This window comes from Mesoplodon bidens, assembly GCF_964165515.1.
Source record: "Mesoplodon bidens genome assembly, chromosome: 15".
Lineage (NCBI taxonomy): Eukaryota > Metazoa > Chordata > Mammalia > Artiodactyla > Ziphiidae > Mesoplodon > Mesoplodon bidens.
In genome coordinates this window covers 37,725,174-37,746,104 of record NC_138171.1, presented here as the reverse complement: position 1 = coordinate 37,746,104, position 20,931 = coordinate 37,725,174, and the positions used below count along the sequence as shown (strand labels likewise).

General features: G+C 59.9%; 1 protein-coding gene across 2 annotated transcripts; it reads left to right on the top strand.

Moving 5' to 3' along the window:
- The first annotated feature begins 3,494 nt into the window (after positions 1-3,494).
- On the top strand, positions 3,495-20,399 carry STX1A (syntaxin 1A). 2 transcript variants are annotated; one of them, XM_081256240.1, is made up of 10 exons: positions 3,495-3,548; positions 11,289-11,366; positions 11,744-11,843; positions 14,674-14,748; positions 15,533-15,606; positions 15,705-15,813; positions 15,904-15,977; positions 16,822-16,959; positions 18,538-18,648; positions 18,964-20,399. In XM_081256240.1, the coding sequence occupies exons 1-10, from the start codon at positions 3,519-3,521 to the stop codon at positions 19,039-19,041; spliced, it is 867 nt and encodes a 288-aa protein (XP_081112366.1). In that variant the 5' UTR covers positions 3,495-3,518; the 3' UTR covers positions 19,042-20,399. The 2 variants fall into 2 exon arrangements, with proteins under 2 accessions (XP_081112366.1, XP_081112365.1); XM_081256239.1 differs by lacking the exon at positions 18,964-20,399 and having other exon boundaries at positions 18,455-18,728.
- The last annotated feature ends 532 nt before the right edge of the window (positions 20,400-20,931 follow it).

Genomic DNA, 20,931 nt, shown 5'->3' with positions numbered 1-20,931 from the left:
CCCACAAATTCTAGATTCCTATGGGCAGTGGCCTACTTGCCCTCCCTGGTGGGATGTCTAATGGGCCACTCAAACTTAAGGGTCCAAACCCCGAATCCTATTACCACCTGCCACCCACCTGCCACCTGCTCCTTCTCTAGTTTTTCCTCCATCTTTGCAAATGGCAACACCATCTTTCCAGGTATTCAGGGCAAAAAACTTGACTCCAGGCATCCTTGTTGCCTCTTTTTCTCTCAGTTGGCTCTACCTTTAAAATGTATCCAGGGGAGCTCCCTGGTGGTCCAGTGGTTAGGACTCGGCGCTTTCACTGCTGTGGCCCAGGTTCAATCCCTGGTTGGGGAACTAAGATCCCGCAAGCCACCCGGCGCAGCCAAAAAATAAAATAAAATAAAATATATCCAGGATGTAACCACTTCTCATCACCACCATTGTATCACCTTTGGCCCAGCTGCCTGCGTGATCACAACTTCCTAAATACGTCCCTGCTTCCTCCCGTGTTCCCTTCCGTCTGTTCTCCACTCAGCAATCAGAGCAATCCTGCTGAAGCCCAAGATGGATCAGGTCCCTTCTCTGTTCAAAACCCTCTGGGGGCTCCCATCACCCTCAGAATCAAAGCCAAGGGACACACAGTCAATTCCAATGCCCCTCCCTCGACTCCTCTGACTTCACCTCCTTGGAGCTCTTCTTCACCCACCACACTCCAGGCATCCTCACCTCCTTGCTGTCCCTCCGATATGCTAGGCACACTCCCTGCTCCTGGTCATTGCACTTGATGTTTCTTCTGCCCAGAATGCTCCTCCCCCAGAGACCTACATGCCTCACTCCCTCACCTTTATTTATTTATTTGTTTATTTATTTATTAAATTTTTTAAATTTTTTAAAAAATTTATTTTATTTTTGGCTGCGTTGGGCCTTCATTGCTGTGCGCGGGCTTTCTCTAGTTGCGGTGAGTGGCGGTTACTCTTCGTTGCCATGTGCGGGCTTCTCATTGCTGTGGCTTCTCTTGTTGCGGAGCATGGGCTCTATGCGCGCGGGCTTCAGTAGTTGTGGCATGCGGGCTCTAGAGTGAAGGCTCAGTAGTTGTGGCGCACGGGCTTAGTTGCTCCATGGCATGTGGGATCTTCCCGGACCGGGGCTCGAACCCATGTCCCCTGCATTGGCAGGTGGATTCTTAACCACTGCACCACCAGGGAAGCCCCCCTCACCTCTTTTAGATATTTACTCAAGTGACACCTTCTCAGCAAGGCCCTCCTTGACCACCTGATTTAAAACTGGAATCCTGCCTCAAACCTGGTACCCTACTCCTTCTGTCCTGCTTTATCTTCTTCATAATATATTATCACCATTATGTATATTATTTGCTTGTTTATCATCTCTCTCCTCTACTAGAACCCCATGAGGGCAAGGACTTTGTCCGGTTTTCTGCCATGTCCCCTCTAGAATAGTCAGCACATAGTAGATGCTTTTTGATTAAGGGAATGAAAGTCGGACCCTTGATTGCCTCCCCCCTTGTCTGCACAATGAAGTTTAACGTTCAACGTCTCCCTCACTGGACTCATCTCCCACCCACGCTCATCCCCATACCTGAGCACCGCAGCAGGCTCCTGAGGTTCTCCAGTTGCTCTCCACCCTCACCCCAGCGTCTGGGCACACTCCTTCTGTCTTGAATGCCTGCACCACTGCCTGCTGCAATGTCACTCCTTCAATATCCAGCTTGAACGTCACTGGCTCTGGGAAGCCACCCTGAATCCTTCACATACTGAAACCATGTCTGTCTCTCCCACCACTCTAGGAGCACCTTAAGTGCAGAACAGTGTCCCCAGAACATGCATTCCCAGGTAATGTTTGATGAATGAATAAATGAATGAGAGTAAGACCTGTATCAGAAAGGCAGTTTAAGTTGAAGGGCACACATTCATTCTCTATTCATTTTTCATGCTACCATTTAATATTCATCTCAATAAGTGATGCTGGGCATGACACCAAGATTCTCTGAGGGCAGCAGCTGTGTCTCCCCTTCCTGCCCTCTTCCCACAGGGCCAGACACTGGGCTCTGGGGCTGCACCCATGACTCACCCCACTGAGTCACCCTGCACAGGGGAGAGTACTCTGAACCAGGAATCAGCAGCTTCCCTGCCACCTGTTCCCTGTAACCCTGGGCAAGTCCCTCCAGCAGGTGAGTCCTGGTCTCACATCGGTCATATGGGGCACCACCAACACTTGCTCTGTGGGACACTCAAGGTTGAGGTCTGGACAAGTGGAAGGGGTGTGGCTGCCTCTCATGCTAGGCTACATCTGAGCTAGTCTTGGACCAGACTTTCCAGGGAAGGAGGGGTGGCTGGAACAGTGTCTCCAGCCTGTCTGCCAGCCAGCTAACCTGTGCCCACAGTCTGGGAGAAGTGCCGGGCCTGGACACACTGGTCAGCAGGGGGCTGGCCCAGCCCCAGAGCAACACCTTGGCAGCCCTGGGGAAGGGAAGGGGGAGTGCTTGGCTTGAGGTCAGAGCATCTGGGCCAGGGCACAGAGGGGGCAGCTGTGTGTGTGTGTGTGTGTGTGGCTGCCGCTCAACAAGATGCTGGCAGGAACCAGAAAAGAAGCATCTGCTACTGACTAGCCCCCACCCACCACCCCTCCACAGTATTGAGAAGACCTTCCCATTAGTCCAGAGGAGCTCGGCCCCTGCTTAGCTACTCCCAGCTTCTAGCTAGGAAGTAGGATCTCAGGCCCAGGGCTGGGATGCAGGGCTGGGAATACAGGGAAAGGGGAAGGAGATGGGGCTATAACTTAGATCACCTTACCCCAAAATACAGGGGTGCCTGCATCTTGCTGGGAGTGGAAACTAAAGGAAAAGTGGTGGTCACTCAGCATCGGACTGTGAACTGAGGAATTCTGGGGAAAGAAGGGGCCAGAGCCTGAGTCTGGATGAGACGCTGGGAGAAGGCAGGGAGGGTAGGGGCTCAAAGGCTGGAACTCTAGAGGGTTTTAGCTGGAGGAGGCTTTTGGAGGGGGATGCTGGAGGTCCCAAGGCAATAAAATTAAGGAGGGAGGTGGGGTCTAACCTCTAGCAAATCCCCAAGGATATGAGGGGCTCTGGGGGTGAAAAGCCAGGGTCCAGAAGGAGGGATGATGAGCGGCTGAGTCGAGGGATGGGACGGAGGGAGGACGGAGTTGGGACGGGAGGGAGCAGAGACTCTGGGAACCGACCCCAGGCAGGGATCAGGCGGGCGTCGAGAACGCAGGGGGATGAGGTCCCAGGGCTGTGACCCTACGGAGGACCTGATTGGGTCGGGGGGAGGGTGGGCAGTGGGAGCGGGGCGCCAGGGTCCCAGAATTGGGCTCTAGGCTGGGACCCGCCAAGGCGGGGCGGGCGCGGGGCGGGGCCGAGCTGGGGGCTGGGGGCTGGGCCGGGGTCCCGGGGGCCGGGGCGGGGCCGGGCTGGCGCTGCGCAGCCGCGGGGCGGCCGCCGCGCATGCGGGGCTCACAGGGCTGCAGCCGGTGCCGCTGCCACTCCCGGGAGCATGAAGGACCGAACACAGGAGCTCCGCACGGTGAGTCCGGCCCCTGCGCGGCGCCCCTCGCTGCCCGCGCCCAGCGCCCGGGCCGCTCCCCGACCACCTCTGGCGACCGCTGGGGCGATAGTCCCTGCGTCCCTGGCCAGGGTGGGAGGGAGCAGTGCCGAGCCGTGGACCCCCATCCGGGTCCCGCCCCTTGGACCCAGTGGGGTCACGGGCTCGCGTGAGCTCGGCTCCGATGGTTCGCGGACTGACTACTGGAGCCCGGGGTCCTGGATAAACTTTTCGGCGCCCCCTTCTTTTCGGGGGTCGGAGGGATATTCTGGAATATCGGTGGCGGGACCGAAGCCTGGCCTCTCGCTCGCCCCGCGGAGCAGGTCCCGACTCTCTCTCCCCACGGTGCCTCATCACTGACCCTCCTGCCCTCCCTCTGGTTTAGACAGACGGCGGGACTGGTGGGAAGGGGCCGCGGGCGGTCCCCTGTCCAGAGCCCCGCTGCAGGGCGCGCTGCGGAAACGGGGCGGTCGGGTGTGGCCGGACTCCTCCGTTGGGCGCTGTTTCGTGGGGCGACCGCCGCCCCCATCACCTTCCATCACCTGTAGCTCCCATCACCTGTGGCTCCCCACTCGGTGGCGATCGGCATCTACTGCCCGCCCTGGTCCGGGAGGGGTCAGACCCGCTCCCGGTCCACATTCCTGGCTTCCGGGCAGCCCGGGCCGGCGTTTCCAGACCCTTCCGGGGTTCCCTGGTCTGATTCCGACCTGAACCTATTTTTCCACCTGTGTTTCGGAGGCCCCTGGGGTGTGGCTTCTGGGGCGGGGTTCCGGTGGGGGAAGTAGAAGGATGCTCAAAGGTTCTGAGTCAGAGCCCGCCCTCTCCCAGCCCTGACAGAGACCCCTGCCGCCTGCTCCTCATCATCAAGGCCCCCCTCCCCTGGCCTCTGCTATTAACCAGGGTGTTCGCACCTCTCCCATTAAAGGTGGCAATCCTGGGGTGGGGAGGCTGGGGGGGACAGAGAAGGAAGGGAAGCCTGCCTGTGGGGAGAGGGGCATCAGGGCTCTAGACCCAGTTGAGGCTCCTCTGATGCCCTGGCTGACCCCCCTGCTGGGAGGCTCCCACCTGCTGATCTCTGTGGTGGGGGCGGGGCTAGCTCAGTGTCTCCCCAGAACACTTCCCCTGCTACCCACCTTAGAGCCAGAGACCTGGGTCCCCTTATATGGAAAGTTCCAAGGGTCCTTTGGACTTTTGATCCCAGGGCTTGTCCTCTCTGCCCATAGGTTCCCTGCATTTGTGCCTGGGTCTCCCACCCGTTGTACCAGTCTTGTCTCCTGGGCAGCGTGGGGCTGGAACCTGTGCTCTCCTGCCTCCGTGTCCCCCTTGCTCTGGCTGCCAGCCCCCACTCTCCTGTCAGACCTGTGTTATTCCTGGCTGAGTGCCCAGCCCCTGGAGGAAACCCCACAAGGTTTCAAAGGAAGAAGATGGTCCCTCATGTCGTGTATGGTGTCTAAACACTTCCCCCGCCAGCCCTTGTGGTTGCCCTCAAGTTTCCTGTGCTTGGTTGAGTCAGAGGGAGTGTGGTTATCTTGGTGATGAATGGCCGTGTGGTGCATTTGCTGGTGTTTGGGTGCCTGGTGGGTCAGGGGAGGGCGTGTGTGGGAACCAGGCGATCAGGGAGAGCACAGTCCTTTACATCTGACATCCTCTGACTCATCAGCTTCATCCCCTCTGCTGAAGGGAAAACTGAGGCACAAAAGAGATGTTGCTGGCCTGGAAGATGAAGTGGGATGGTAGAAAGGGGCTTCACCTAGTCCTAAAAATAGTCACACTCAGACCTGGCTGAGACCTAAGGCCTAAGAGATCTTGGGCTGTAGGAAGCTTGAAGCCAGCTCTTTGCTCTGGTGTGTCTGTGATTCCCCCCTTCCCCCCAGCCAGCACACATACACGCACACACACTAGCCAGAGTGGTGTTTAGGTGGTGAGGCCTGGCTTCTCTGAAAGTAAACTGAGTCTTCCTCTCCAGACAGGCCCCCAGTCCAGGCATTCAGCGCCCATGCAGGCTGCTGTACTCATGGCTGGGTGGCTCTGCCCCTTGGGGGTTTCTAGCAGCCTTGAGGGTCCGCTGGCAGGAGCCCACACTGGGTGGGGTGGAACCATTAGTATGGGGGGCTGTCATTCCCACAGGTCTACGTCTGGGCTGCATAGATTCCTATCTATGAAGTGGAAGTAGGAAAACCTAGAACCCAGTTTCTCAGGGCAAGAGGGGTGGTCACAGGTCTCCTGACTCTGACTCCATATTTGGGGGAGACCTTGAACCCCAGGAGCCAGAATCCCCAGGAACTGAGACTCCAGTGCTAGCTGGGCTGGACAGAGGGTGGCGCTTGGGACAGCCACTTGCACCACAGCCAGCCTCCCTCCCTCCTCCTCCCCCCTCCTCCTCCTTCCCCACCACATTTGGAAGGAAGGCGAAGGGAGCTTATTTATAAAAGTCACACTTGGGGAAGGAGCTAGCACGTTTCCTCAGCGCTGCAAGCCAGGCCCAGCCCTCCAGCCTTCTCCAGCCCTCATCTCCCCTGGAGCTGATCCTCTCATGCAGAGGGAGAATGAAGGGGTCCTCACGGGCCGGTGTGGGGACCTGAATGCTCTCCACAGCCCTCAGAGATCAGATGGGCAGCCTGGAGGCCTAGGACGGGTGAAGACCTGGGTCACCAGAGTATGCCGGGGAGACTTTGGGGACGCGGTGTCCGCAGGCAGCCCCGCCTGGCCTGCAGCTGCCTCCTTCCCCCAGTTCAGAGGCCTCCCTGGTTTTCTTTCCAAGAACTCCTTGGAGCTGACCCACCCCTCCCTGGGCCCAGAATGGTGTTTATCTACATTCTGGGCCATGTGAGACACAGAGGGGCCTGCAACAGGAAAGAGGAGGGAGAATGGGGTAGCCAGACCCAGGAAGAACCTTCCTGGAAGGAGAGGACTTGGGATGGCCCAGAAGGAGGAGTTGGATTTGAATGGGAGGAGGGAGGGTGGTCCAAAAGAAGGGACCAGTATGAATAAAGGCAGAGGGATGCCCAACCGAGAGAGAATGGTGGGTGGGCCTGACATCTGGTCTAGAGCAGGGCCCAGCTCACCGGGGCAGCACTCTGCTGACCGGTTCCCTTTTTCTCTCTCACTGCTGGGAAGAGACTGGGGGCTCCCGGGGCAACAGCAGGCAGGTTGGTGCCTTAACCTCTCCATGCTCATTTGTCTGTACAGTGGAGCCAGCTGGCGTTGCCCTGCAGAGCAGAAGAAACGGGGGTGTAAGAATAGACCCAGGCTAGGGGCCCCCTCCTTCCTTCGTTCCTTCTCATCACCTCCTTGGAGTTTCCCCACAAAAAAAAAAAACAGTGGATTTGGGCACGTGTTCATCTGAGGTACAGATGGCCTCCAGGAACTATTTAGTCCAACCTGCTATTTTACAAATGGAAAACTGAGGTCAGAAAGGGCGAGGAGTTTATCCAAGGTCACACAGCACCTGGAGGGAGGTAGAGCTCAGCCCCTCCTCACAGCCCGAAGCTGCCTCCCTGAGCTGCTCTGGGGCCCTGCTAAGGGGTAGGCCTGGCTGAGGGCAGGGATCTGGGGGAGGGGGAGGTTTGCAGGATGGGGAAAGGAGGAAGGGGTCAGAAAGGAGAGCCCTCTCTTTCTGGAGACCCAGCTCGGCCTCTCGCACACCCCTGACTCAGCTCTGGGCCTCTCTGCTTTAGTAATACTGGCTTTGATTAGTCATTAAAAAGAACAAGGGGAAAAAAAAATAGCCCTCGAGACAGACAACAGCAACTCCTGCTCCAGCAGGAATGAATCAAGCCTGCCTGCCCGCCTGCCGCAGTCCCCCAGGACGGGCCTGGAGGCTGCCTGGCCTCCGTACCCCTTGGAGGATTCACACTCTTACTTCCAGGAGGGTATCCTGGAATCCTGGAGCCTCTGCTTGGAGAGACCACCAGGGCTGCACGCGTGGTGGTTCTAGTGGGATATTCTCTCCCCTGTTGCAGCAGGTCCCTGTGGTGGGGCAGTGCTTGCTCACTTCCGCCCGATTTTCTCTTCTGATTGCTCAGGCTGGAGGTGATGATGCTGGAGCCGAGACAGCCAGCCAGCCAGAGAGGAGTGAGACCAGACCAGTGGTTCTCAATCCTGGGGGGGCTTAAAAAAACTTAACCTCACCAGCCCCATCCCCATAGATTCTCATTTGGTCTGGAAGCTGTTTTGTTTTTGTTTTTTTAATCCCCCACCGAGGGACTCAGGTCCTGGGCCAGGGTTGGGAACCCGTGAACACTAGAACCAAAAAACAAACGCCAAGACAAATTGGATGTAGGTTGGACTTGAGAGGAGGAGGAAGAGTGTGGATGCTTCCCCCAGTTTCTGACTTGGGGGACTCTTGAGAACGGGGTTTCTGGGTAGGGGGGTTCAGAGAAGGGGGCTCAGGAGAAAGAGGTGGAACTTAGTTTTGGCCAGGTGGCAGGCAGGGTGCCCATATGATGTCTGAGTGGGTTTGTCCAGAAGATGTTTATACCTTTGAGTTTATAACTGCCTCACGACTCCAGCTGCCGCCTCCACGCTGCAGCCTCTCAAGTCCCCAGCTCTAGTCCAGCCCTCTTTCCGGAGCTGTGACTGCCACTTAGAGAGGGTTGGTGGATCCCCAAGGGAGCTGGGGCCCTCATCATTCAGGGCTTTGGCCTAGATGTGGATGAAGTTGCAGGGGGCAACAAAGGCATAAACCATCAGATTCTCACAAACTGAAGCAAGGATCAGAACAAATGAAGATCCTTCACTTGAGCCCAAAATCCAACCAAGTAAACAGGGTGGGGAAGGGCTTGGGGGCTTTCCTTGGCAGGAGGAACTATATCATCACTTCTGTGATCCCTGGCTGCATTAACAGAGGTAGACTATGTAGAAAGAGGGAGGTGATGGGTCAGCTCTTTGGCACTGCTCAGGCCACAATCAGCGGCAGATTCAGTTTATATCTTGTACTGCTGGAGAAGACAGAGGCTGAGTAGAACAAGGCTGGGGCAGGGGCTGCAACCTAAGGCCTCTGGGAAGGATCTGAAGGGGAGGGAATGGTCAGCTTGAGAAACCGAGGAAGCTACCTTCAGATCTCTGGCAGGGCCAGCCCAGGGAGAGGTTATGGCCTGGGGCCAAACCGCAGGAAAGGGAAGGACTTTCTAACAGTTGGGGCTGCTCCAGATAGGCAGAAGTGCCGGGGAGAGCTGGTGTGCTCTCCATCCCCGGAGGTGTGAAAGCTGCAGCTAGATGCTGCAGCCAAGGTGACTTTTCAGGTCCCTTAGGGCTTGAGAGTGTGTGCCTGTGGCTCCAGTAGGGATGCGAATAGGGTGTGGGGAACCAGAGGAGCAAGATACCCACCCCAGGGAGCTGGGGAAGGCTTCCGAAGGAGGTGGCATCTAAGGATGAGGGGAATGTCAGCTTCATGTAATTGGCACTGCCGGCAGAGGGAGCCACATGGGGACAGCAGGGAGGATAGTGGGTAGATTATAGGGGCAGGGAGATGGTTATCGGTTATAGGCGGAGTGTGGTGAGATCAGATTTCAGCCTGGGGCAGTGAGATGAAGAGGAGGGTGAGAGTGAAAAGGTCCTGAGGAGGAAGAAGTAGTAGCACTTGGTAAGGAAGGGTGCCCTTGAAGCCTCCCCTCCATGTTTTGCTCAGAGCCACAGCTGTTTGACCCAGGCTGTGAGGTCAGGCCCTAAACCCTCCAATTGATAGAGAGCAAGGAGGAGGGTGTGGCATCTCTCCCGCCACCCTTCTGTTGGAGAAGTTACTCAAGTGCGGCCTCTGTGCAGGGAGGCTGTGCAGGTAGCAGGTCAGAACTGGCTGGCTGCCTGGAAAAGATAAGTCCGTTTCACAGATGGGCAAGCTGAGGCCCAAAGGGAGACATCAGCCCCGGGGTCCCTGGTAGTGACTCCCGTCTCCAGTGACTCCGGCGCCCTTGTCTTTGGCTCTAGCTGGTCATCACTCCGGAAGGGAAGGGAGCTGGAAAATTCTCCTTCTGCCTCTTCCCGTCCACCCGTATCCTTCTCTGGGCACCAGAAGGACAGAGAAGCCAGGATGCTGAATGGCAGGAACTCCTGGGGCCACTTCCCAACCTGGCAGGCTGCCGGGGAGGGGGCCCTGGGGTTCTCCAGGCTGCACCCTGCCTCGGTGTCCCTAGGGAGTGCTCCTCTGGCTTGGTTCCTGGGCCTTAAAGTATGGAAATGGCTCCTAGATTCTCTGTGGCTAAGGGTGGGCTTGGTGGGGGATGGGGGCCACCTGGCGGCAGCCACAGGCACTTGTGGAAGCGAGGATTTATTTCAGCTGCTGGGGGAGGAGGTGTGATCTCTTGAGGAGGGGGGCCGCCTCCATAAAGCTCCCAACCAACCCCCTCTCTTGGTTGGTCCCACTTTGGTGGGGTAGTGGGACCCCGAGAGCCCCAGGGCCACAGCCCTTTACAGAACATGCTGGGCTTCCCCATCCATTCTCAGCCCGCCTCCCCCAGCATGGCGTCACTGTCCCCATTTCATAGAGGAGCAAACAGACCCAGAGGGGAAGTCCCTCAGCCAGTCAGTGTCTGTGCTGGGCCCAGAACTCGGCCCCTTCCCCAGCCGGCGGGGGCCCAGCCTCCCTGGCCCCACAGCCTCCCCATCCCCTCAGCCTCCCCATCCCCTCAGCCTCTGCCTGCCTCCATCCTCGCAAGAGAGCATCAAGGTGAGGGCTAGTGCCTCCTCCCTGTGGGGTGCTGAGAAGTGAGGAGGCATGACCCAGCCCGAGAACCCAGGTGACCGTCCTGCTCTGAGCATCTGGGCCTTGGCTGTGGAGAGGGACCTTGGCCTTACCAGCAGAGTGGGCCGACCATGGCTGATTCCAGGTGTGGGGCGGACAGTAATGAGCATGGCCGGCATGCTGGGAAGTCAGAGGCGTAATCACCCCCACCTCCTGATGGGCTGGCTTTTGTACGGCTGCCCCTGGGGCCGCGGGGTGAGGCCTGCACCTGCAGCTGAGGCAGGCCCTGGGCCAAGTGGCAACGTGACTGGCCTCTTGTGCCTGCCGGACCCAACTCTGGGCCTGGAAGGAAAGAGGATCAAGGTCAATGTCAAGACTAACAAGGAGGGAGAGTTCCCCGAGCGCTCTGAGGGAGCAAGCCTGGCGGATCACAGAGGCCCCTCACGGGCAGTAGCTCTCAAGCCGGCCTGGGTGTTGTGGGGATGGCCCATATCTGAGCCATTCCACCTTTTGGCAGGGAGGTGTTTGTGGTGCCCAGGCCTCCCCCTGCATGGCCCTCTGCTGAGAGGGAGCTTGGAACTCAGGGCCAGCTTGGGAACTCCAGGCAACCTGTCTCAGGCAAGGTGTGAGCTGGGGCCAGTGGCCGGGGGACTAAGCCCTGAGGTTTGCTTGCCTAGCCTGTGGCAGGGCCTCCCCAGCAGCACCCTAGGGTGAGGGGTGTGCTGGGAGGACCCCAGTCCTGTGGGGGAGGGGAGGCAGCTGAGCAGGGGAAGGAGTGCCTGGCACGGAGGTGGATACTTGGCCCTGTCACCAACTTGACAGGCAAGGCCTCTCTCCATGATCATGCTGGGTCCCCAGGGATCCTCCAGGTCTCACTGCGGCTGGGAGCTGAGGGCACAGCCAGGCCTTGTCCCTGCCAAGGGCCCTGGAGCTGCAGCCTGCGGGCCTGCTGTATGTAGATGCTGGGCAGTTTGGGTGTCCAGGTCCAGTGGGACCCAGTGGTCCTAGCACAGATCCGCTCATGTGTGCACACCCCTGTGCAGGCCAAGGACAGCGATGATGATGATGATGTCACTGTCACCGTGGACCGAGACCACTTCATGGATGAGTTCTTCGAACAGGTGGGAGCAGCACACCTGCCTCTCCCCAAACACTGGCAGACCCGGGGTGGCCACGTCTCACCTCTGAGGCAGTCCAGGGCTCTTACACACCTGCGCCTGGCTCAGCAGCCCACAGGTGCCAGTTAATGAGCCCATTTTGAGAGTGAATAGACTGAGGCTCAGAGGGGAACAAAGTTTGGGATGGCCCATTCCTCCCCACTCCTACCCCGGTCTAGAAGGATCCTTGGAGCAGCCCCGCCTCCCCTCACCTACCCCCTGAAGCCCGGCCCAGTCTGGCCCTGAGCCCTGACCTCTAGCCCTACTCTGGGCAAGCCCTGGGCCCAAGAAGCCCCCCTCCCTGGATTTTTGCCTCCAGACCACCTGGCCTTGGTCCACAGGTGGAGGAGATCCGCGGCTTCATTGACAAGATCTCAGAGAACGTGGAGGAGGTGAAGCGGAAGCACAGCGCCATCCTGGCCTCCCCCAACCCTGATGAGAGTGAGTGTGTAGGTGTGAGGAGCCCCACAGGCCTCCAGGAGGGCGCTGCTGCGGGGAGGGCCGCCCTTCATTGCTGGCCGGCTGAGGGCTGCCTGCGCCTGGCCAGGCTGGGGAGGGCTCCATGGGGAGCCTCAGGAAACACAGCTGTCCCAGGCCCAGGGTGGGGGGGTTCAGTGCCCAGTACCACCTGCGGGATGCCTGGTGAGAAGGGCAGGGTCAGGCGCCAGACCTGCCCTCCCCAGGTGAGCTGGCTGTTTTCTAAGGCAGCACGGCTGGCCGGCTGGCCGGCTGTAGCCCTGGGATTCTGGGAGGGAGCAAGGAGGGAGGCAGCGGCCTCTGATCAATAGAAGGCCTCTCAGCCCAGCCTCTCCCTTTCCCTCGCCTCCCCAGGGGAGCAGATGGCAGCTCTGAGGCATCAGCGCTGTGGGAGGGCAAGCCGGCCAAGCAGGCAGAGTTTCCGGAAAAAGCTGGCAGCCCTGGCACTTGGCCATTGGTACCCCAGAGCTGGGCGTTCTCAGGGCTCCAGGAAGTGACCTCTCTCCCTCTGCACAGGGAGGCTGTGTGGGTCTGCGTTTCACTCTGTCTCCAGACGGGTCCCACTGACCTGGCTGTCACGATTCCCGTGGAGGTGTTGATTACTACTACACTAACATGGGCCAGGCTGACAACATGCAGGCCCATGACCCCCTCCCATAGAGGGGGCTCACCCTCAGCCCTGGGGAGGCAGTGACGGGCTGGGGCCCAGGTCAGCCACCTGGACTCATCAGATTGGGTGTGTGCACTGCTTGCCTGTTCTCGCGGCTTGCTCACCTCCTCTCTCCCTTCTCCAGCTCCTTTGGAAGGCGCCAGCCTATGGGACCCCAGGACAAAGCACGGGGGAGGGTCTGGCTGCTGCCCAGGTGTTCATGGGATAGGACCTACGGTCCATAGCCCACCACCCAGGCACCCAAAGCTTGATTTTGTTCTCAACTCCAGCACTGCCTCCCTATCCATGGCCTCTCAGCCCCAGGCCCACAGGCATCCTCAAGCACCCAGAATAAATCTCTCCACGGCCCCAAAGTGTGCTTGAACCTGAGGCCAGTGTCAGGCCCTTTGAAGGCAGAGTGAGTCGGCTGGGAGCCGGGGAGACTGTCCCAGGAAGAGGTGGAAAGGAAAGAGGGACACCCCAGAGCACAGCATACATCCAGTGCAGTCGCTGTGTCGTGCTGCTTTGCCCCTCTCCCTAGAGGTTTGTCTGGGACGGCGGTATGTGACGTGGTTTGTCCGTGGGCCCGTGTGTATCTGGGTCAGCGCCTGTCCCTGGTGGGTCACTCCTGGTGAGGCGCAGGAGGGGGCTGACTGTGGGGCGAGACTATAAAGAGCTGGGAGTTGGCCTCTCACCTGCTGGAAGGTGGGGCAGGCGGGGGGCGACAGAACTGCCCAACTCCCCCAGCCTTGGCTGCCTTGTGCCACCTTCATCAGACTTCACTAGTGACCAGTTTAGAATCGCCACCCATGAGCTGGGCAGTCAGGACCCGGCTGACAGTCACTGATGTGGGCTACCCGGCACTCCCCAAGGGGAGGGGGCTCCCCATTAAGGGTTCTAGGGCAGAGGCGGAACAGAGTTGAGGGGCATCACAAAGAGAGTTGGCAGTGAGGGGGGGGCTCTCCTGGGCCAGGCTTGCTCTGCCGCCTCTGGGGGCTGCCATCCAGGCTGGGCTATTCTGGGTCTGAGCAAAAGAGGCTGCGACGTCAGAGCAGCTGGTAACCAAGTCTGCCTTTGTTCCTATGAACAAGGCCTCTTCCCCCGCTCCTGGAAGCCCCCCACTCCACCTCATTCACATTCCACTTGGGAAGTGGCCCTCCCACTTGATCAGCCACTGTAAATGCTCCTCCCGAGCCCCCTATGGGAGAAGCCCCAACCCCAGAAGCAAGCACAGAGTGGATGAGAAAGGCTCCAGCCAGGAGCTCAGTCCTGGTTTCTCCAGGGGGTGGAGCCATGGGGGGGCTGCCCTGAGGCTGGGCTCCACCCAGCACCCCAGAGGGAAGCAGCCATCTTGTCCCGCCTTGCCAGCCAACCCCTCGCAGGGAGCAGGGCTAGCTGGGCACCTCCATGACCTCTGCCAGCTTTACGGAGATGGTTCCAGTTGGAACAAGGGCCAGAAACTACGCCACAGCCCTCCCCGAGCTTCACCCCCTGATAGGCCCCGCTCCATGCTACCTCTAGAGCTGACTGTACCCCAGGGGCCCACCTCTTTGAAGCTCTTCTCCCAGCTCCCACCTGGCCGGGTGCCTCCAGCCCCCATCCACCTACCAGGCACTCAGCAGCTGGCCTTCACTGAGCTCAGCACCTGGGGAGGGGGGCTCTGTGAAGAGAACAGGGTCTGCCCTGCCCAGGGTGCTCGATGGGGGCCGGCTTCTGCCTCCTTGGCCCCTGGCCCGCATCAGCCCATCAGCTGGATGTTCACCCCCAGAGCCACCAGGTAGCGCTAGGTGAGCCCGCACCTCCACCTTTGACTCAGGCAAGTTATCAAGTAAACGTTCCCCAGTGCCACCTTCGGCATCACCAGCTGCTCCACGATTACTTCTGCCTTAAATTTAGCCCCATCTGTTATCTGCAGGGGATTGGGGGGAGCCAGCGAAGGCGGAAGGGAGGCTCCTTGGAAGGCACATGAGAAGGGGTGAGGCTGCAGCTGGTGTGGCCCCGGCCCGGGATTGGAGGGGCAGGCGGACTCTTAGCCAGGGGACGAGGGGAGACCAGGGTCTGCCCAGAGCCCCCTCGGGCCTGAGCCTGAAGATCAGGCATGGGGGAGCCCAGGGTGTCTACCCGCCACCCCTTCTACCTCCCCAGAAACCAAGGAAGAGCTGGAGGAACTCATGTCTGACATAAAGAAGACAGCAAACAAAGTTCGCTCCAAATTGAAGAGTGAGTCTGGGCTCCAGGCCTTGTCTGGGATATGGGGGGCACTCCAGGCCTGCTTCCCCCACACAGCCCATGGAATTTCACTGACTCTGAGGGGTACATTGGGTCTTGCTTTCCTTTGTGAGGGTGCCATCATGCGCCATTTACTCAGCAGCTACCTGGCAAGGCCTGTTTGTGCCAGGCTCTGGGCTGGGCCTTGGGACACATGCCTGAGGCTCCGTCCAGGAAGTGTTCCACTCTGGGCACTGTCAGCTAAAGAGAGTTAAAGGAGTGGCCAGCAGTGCCTGGTCCCACACAGGAGCCCCCATGCACTCACGTGAGCACAGGCATGCATGCCCCGGAATACACAGGCCTAGGGGTCCTGTGCCCTGTGGTTGTGGCCACCTAGCCCTGCCCACCCCCCGACCCCCTCCACGGCATGTCCCACTCCTCGCTCCATGCACAGCCTTCCTGAGCAGGAGAGAGACAGGGTGGGCCTGAGCCACCAGGCCTAGCACATAGTAGGTGCACACACACACAAAGATACACAGCTTGGTGTGTGCCCGAGGCCTCACAGGTATGTCTGTGTGCGTGTGTATGCACGCACCCACACACACATCGTGCCTGGAAGAGCCCTTGTTGGCCCCTCCATCAGTGCCTGGAGCCCCCTCTTGCTCTGCTTCCTGTGTGACCCCACTCAACAGACAACACACATCCCCCCAGGGGAGGTCCTGAGCCAGATCCTGGGTGTGTGGGTGGCGAGACAGCGGTGAATGGGGCAGGTTATCAGCAGCTGGCTGTTCCCCAGGCATCGAGCAGAGCATCGAGCAAGAGGAAGGCCTGAGCCGCTCATCCGCTGACCTGAGGATCCGAAAGACACAGGTGTGGGCGGGACCTCTGGGGCGGGCAGCCAGGCACCTGAGGCTCTGGGGCCCGGTGGGGCTGGGCCTAACACCTGCACCCTCATCTCGGGCCCCCAGCACTCCACACTGTCCCGGAAGTTTGTGGAGGTGATGTCCGAGTACAACGCCACGCAGACTGACTACCGCGAGCGCTGCAAGGGCCGCATCCAGAGGCAGCTGGAGATCAGTAAGCTAAGGGGGTGGGGCCAAGGGGCGGGGCCGGGCTGCCGCTGACCACCCTGCGGAAGGCCGGGCTCAGCGTGACCCCTGCTCACAGCCGGCCGGACCACGACCAGCGAGGAGCTGGAGGACATGCTGGAGAGTGGGAACCCTGCCATCTTTGCCTCCGGGGTGAGTGTGGACCCCTCCCCCTGGGGACCCTGGTGTGCGTGCAGAGCGCTGGATCTGGGCAGTCTTTGGACACAGCCACCTGTGAGGCAGGTTTTAGAAAAGAGAAGGCCGAGTCCCAGAAAGGGTTAGGGACCAGGCAGAGGTCACACAAACATTAGGGGCAAAGGGGGAATTAAGACCCGTCTCCCGGTTCCTCCCAGTTGGGTCCGCTTCCTAGCTACCCCTGCTCATTTGCCACCAGCTAGGGGCTCCTTCCACCAGCCTCAGGACCTTTTACCCCTCTTGGAGGACACGGTACCCTTGGCCTCTCTACATGCAAGTGAAGCTCCATGTTCTACCTGGCAGGGGGGCTTCCTGAAGGAGGTGGCACACAGGGGAGGCAGCTTGGGCGTGTGGTTCTAGGAGGGGGTGTCAGCTACATTCAGTGTGGGAGGAAGAACAGGAGGAGAGGGGATGGGAGAAAGGCCGAAAGGCCATTCAAGGCCTGGGCCCCTCGGGGCAGTCGTCTTGGGCTCCTACAGCGCTGGTGGTAAGAACTACCACTCAGCTGTTACTATGCACGGGCACAGGTGGGGAGGGTTAGCCCCGTGTTACAGGTAGGAAATCTACAGGTAGGAAATCAGGTCTCAGAGAAATTAGGTAACAGCTAGTAAGAGCCGAGCAGAGAGTGGGGGGAGAGCTGCGGCTGAGGAAGAAGCCTCAGGCTCTGCTGCCAGAACATTCTGCTCAGGCCACTGCCCATCCCAGTGGCCTGCTTCCACCCTTGGCCTCTTGCTGTCCCGGTCCCCACCCCCGCTCCCTTCCGCCGGTCCCTGGGTCCCAGCCCACTGCTCCCACCCTCTAGATCATCATGGACTCCAGCATCTCAAAGCAGGCCCTGAGCGAGATTGAGACGCGCCACAGTGAGATCATCAAGCTGGAGAACAGCATCCGGGAGCTGCACGATATGTTCATGGACATGGCCATGCTTGTGGAGAGCCAGGTGAGTGCCTGGGGCCCCACCATCCCTCCCCCAGCCCCCAGCAGCACCCAGGGCTGCACTAACCCTACCCTCTCTGCCTGCCACGCTGCCCTGCCCGGGAGGAACCGAGTCTTCAGGTAACTAACCACGTGCTGATGAAACTGCCGTCAGGGTCCTGCCCACCTGAAGGATCCTCTCTGCATGGCTCTGCTTGGCCTTCTAGGACCCCAGGCCCTGCATGGCCCTACACACCTTCACCCAGCCTTGTCCTGTCTTGTTCACCAGCTGTGTGTCATGTGGGCACTGTGGATGGGCACTTTTCTAGGAGCCGGAGGTATAGCCGTGACCAGGACAGCTGAGGGCCTGCTCCCTGAGAGCTAATGTCTGTTGGGCAAAAGGGCAGCGTAAGTAAACGATGAGTGGCATATTCTCCAGTTGTGCCAGACGTTAGGAGGAGGCCATGTGACAGCAGCGGTCCTCAAACTTTAAAGTGCTCAAGAGCACCAGGAGGGCTTGTTACACGTTTCCCTATTCTGGTCCCCGTTCCCAGAGGTTGGTAGGTGGGGTGGGGGTTCATAAATTTGCATGTCGCACAAGCTCAAGGGTGATGCCGACGCTACTAGTCCAAGGGCCACACTTGGAGTGACACAGTCACTGCAGTGGCCACTTTGGACGGGGTGGTCAGGGAAGGCCTCTCTGAGGAGGCGGCATTTGAGCTCCGAAGACTTCCCAGGGGAAGAGTGAAGAGCTGGCCCAGGCAGAGGGACCAGCGGCACCACAGTCCTGAGACCAGCAAGAGCCTGACTTACGTGAGGAGCAGAAAGGAGGTCCGGGCGGCTAGAGCACGGGGAGAGCTGGAGATGACAGAGGTGGGGTCTTGGCAGGCAGTGCTGGGCTGCTGGAGTCTCTTCTAGATTGGAGGGTCTTAAGTGTGGGAGTGGCATGGCCCGAGTGAGGAAGCAGGGAGGCCTTGAGGAGGCTGCTGCTTCCACTGGGGCGAGAGACCATGTTGCTGTGGACGCCTGTGGGTGCAGTGGGCTTGGAGAGAGCGGCCAGCCCTCAACACGCTACTGCTGGGAGTCCTGGGCATTGTCATGGTCGAGTGGCCTCTGGGGGCTGCCTGGGACCAGACTGCAGGGCCCAGGAGGCCTGTAGGACTGGGCGGGGGGGGTCTTAAAGGTTGAAGACCAAAGCCTGTCAGGGCTGCACGGAACCATCATGCCTGGGGAGGATGGAGTGGGGGGCTCACCATCGTCACTATGGCCAGACTCCAGCCCACCCACCCCCGCCCCTGCCTTCCTCTGCCCCGTGCTGTCCTCTGCCCAGCCCCGGGGTCAGGGCCCCTTCTGAGCATCCTCTGCATGGTCCCCACCCCCTTGGCTGAGGCTGCATGGCCAGTTCCCGCCCCAGGATGGCTGCATTTCAGGGAGCTGCGCGGGGTGCCTGGCAGAGGCAAAGGGCACAGGTGAGAAGCTCTACCCCATCCCCCTCACACTCCCCTTTTCTCTAACCTCAGGCTGCTTTCCCGAAATCCTGCCCTGGGCCCCCTCGTAACCCTGAGGGGGGCCCTCTGGAGCTCGGGTGCCCCTGGCCCTGCAGGGAGAGATGATCGACAGGATTGAGTACAACGTGGAACATTCGGTGGACTACGTGGAGAGGGCTGTGTCTGACACCAAGAAGGCCGTCAAGTACCAGAGCAAGGCTCGCCGGGTCAGTAGCCCCAACCTTGCCTGAGCCCACATCCTCACGCACGCACAGAGCCCCCGGACCGTCACAAAGCCCTCCGCACTCTGCCTGCACCCTCCCTCAGCTCTGACCAGAGCCTCCAGCGCCCAGTTAAAACCCCACCCAGATACGTTCCAGGCCATCACTTCCTCCCTCATTCAATCCCCCAGACTCTCCAACCCTTATCCCTCACCAGAGCCCCTCCCCAGCCGCCCCACAGCCTCAAAGCTCTGCGCAGAGGCCCAGCCCCCCTCCTGGCCCCACCTCCGCGCTGAGGCCTCTCCCTGCTGCCCTGTGCAGAAGAAGATCATGATCGTCATCTGCTGTGTGGTCCTGGGCATCGTCATCGCCTCCACCTTCGGAGGCATCTTCGGGTAGAGACCACCCCACCGCCACTCCGCTCTGGACGGCCCAGCCCAGGAGGCCGCCTGGCTGCTGCCACCTGCTGGCTCGAGCCCTCTCCTCCCCACCCCATACCGCTCCTCTCTCTGCACAGGGCCCCCCATCCCCACCCTGCCCTGAGCCGTCGTGTGCATGATCTTTGTGACAGTGTGCGTCTGTACAGAGGAGGCAGAGGGGAGCCAGGCTGGGAAACAGCCAGCCCGGTGGGGATGGGCCAGCAAGGGACAGACTCAGGCCCTGGCCCAGGCCACTCCCCTTATAGGCAGGGCTGCCTGGGGTAGTTAGCCATGCTCCCCTCCCCCGGCCTTCAGTCATTCCACTCCAGCCTGGGGTCTGCCCTCTCCTGGGATCAAGGCTCTCTGGACCCCAACCTTGCCTCCTACTGACCAGCCCATCTGCCCCATCCTGTGTCCTCTCCAGCTGTCCCCATAAGCCAAGCCCCCTGAGGGCTGGGGACCAGCTGGCCACATGGTGCTGCTTTTCAGGTTCGGGGAAGGGTGGCCCTGAGAGACAGCCCAGCTCTAAGCCTCTAACAGCCACTCACTGCCAGGGAGGCTCAGGGTGCCGTGGCCGGGTATGGCTTCTGGCCTCTGGCCGTGTCAAGACCAGGCTTCCTCCCGTGCCTCGGGGCAGAGTCCAACAGGTCTTCAGCTGCCTCAGCCTCCCTTCCCACATTCCTACAGCCCCAGGAGCAGCAACCCCTTTGGGCTACGCCTGACCCCAGGTAATATCCTGGAAGAGGCTGACTGGTGCCTGGTCTCCAGCCACCCTCGGAGGTAGGGAGGCAGAGCAGGCCCCGGCCAGGCCTCTGCACGGGTGAAGCCCACGGCCCGGGCCAGCCACTCTCCCCGGCAGGCCCTAGTCAGGTCCTCAAGCCATTGTGTGTTGCATGTTTGGGACAGTGGTCCCTGCTCTCTTGTGCTCGGGAAGTCAGCGTTCCTTCAGGCACCTGCAATCTCGTCCTGCCCTTGCTGCCCCCCACTGACGTGCCACGTGGGTGTCAGGTGTCTGGGATGCAGTGTTCAGCAGCCAGCCAGGGAGGGGCACCCCCCTCCTCCCCACTGTCTCGGGACTTCTCAAATCTGAGATGTGCCCCCACCCAAAACCCGTCGCCCGCTGACAGGCAAGGAGCATGCATGCGAGCGCATGCGGCAGGGGCCGGGGCCAGGTCTGGGCCCCGCCTTCCCTCGGCTTTGCTCCTGCCCAGTGACTGTGACCGCTGTCCGTGTTGCCTTCTTGAACAGCGACTCCCTTCCCCCTCCTCCACCCCTTCACCAAAGGTCTTGGTACAACCAGCTGCCCATTTTGTGAAATTTTTATGTAGAATAAACATTTGTACCTGTACCACGCCTCTGCTCTACACTTCTTCGTGTCACGGCCTTAGGACTGGGGCTGATCGTATGTGGCACCACGGGGCTCAGAGGCCAAGGATCCCAGCCGCCTCACTTGGCCTTCACCCCCCAGACCCTCTGGCCCCTCCGCCCCAGCCTGAACACCTCTCAGCTCCTGCTTAGCACCTGACGCCTATTCTGTACTGTGGGCCCAGTTCTACCCCCTCTTCCCACTGGAAGAGGCACCACTGGATCCCCTCTCATCACCCTGCTGGACAGTCCCCCCCGGGGCCGAACCTGCCCTTCTGACCACTAGTGATTGGAGAGAAGACAGGCCCCAGAGGCAACCAAGTGCTGGACTGGTCAGCTGATGTGGCGGCTCGGGGTTAAAGTCAGCCCAGGCCGCTGGGTTGGATAGTGCCTTCAGACCAAAGGGAAACCAGAGACTGAGCAGAGGCCTCAGGCCAATGGGTACCACGGATACCTTTCATTTCATCCTGCCCATGCTTCCCAACTTTGCCTGGTGGTGTAATAC

Excerpts from the sequence above, each read along its gene's own strand:
- STX1A (XM_081256240.1), top strand. The coding sequence starts at position 3,519 with ATGAAGGACCGAACACAGGAGCTCCGCACG. Across the intron at positions 11,367-11,743 it reads TGGATGAGTTCTTCGAACAG|GTGGAGGAGATCCGCGGCTT; the intron begins GTGGGAGCAGCA and ends CTTGGTCCACAG. Across the intron at positions 16,960-18,537 it reads CCATGCTTGTGGAGAGCCAG|GGAGAGATGATCGACAGGAT; the intron begins GTGAGTGCCTGG and ends CTGGCCCTGCAG.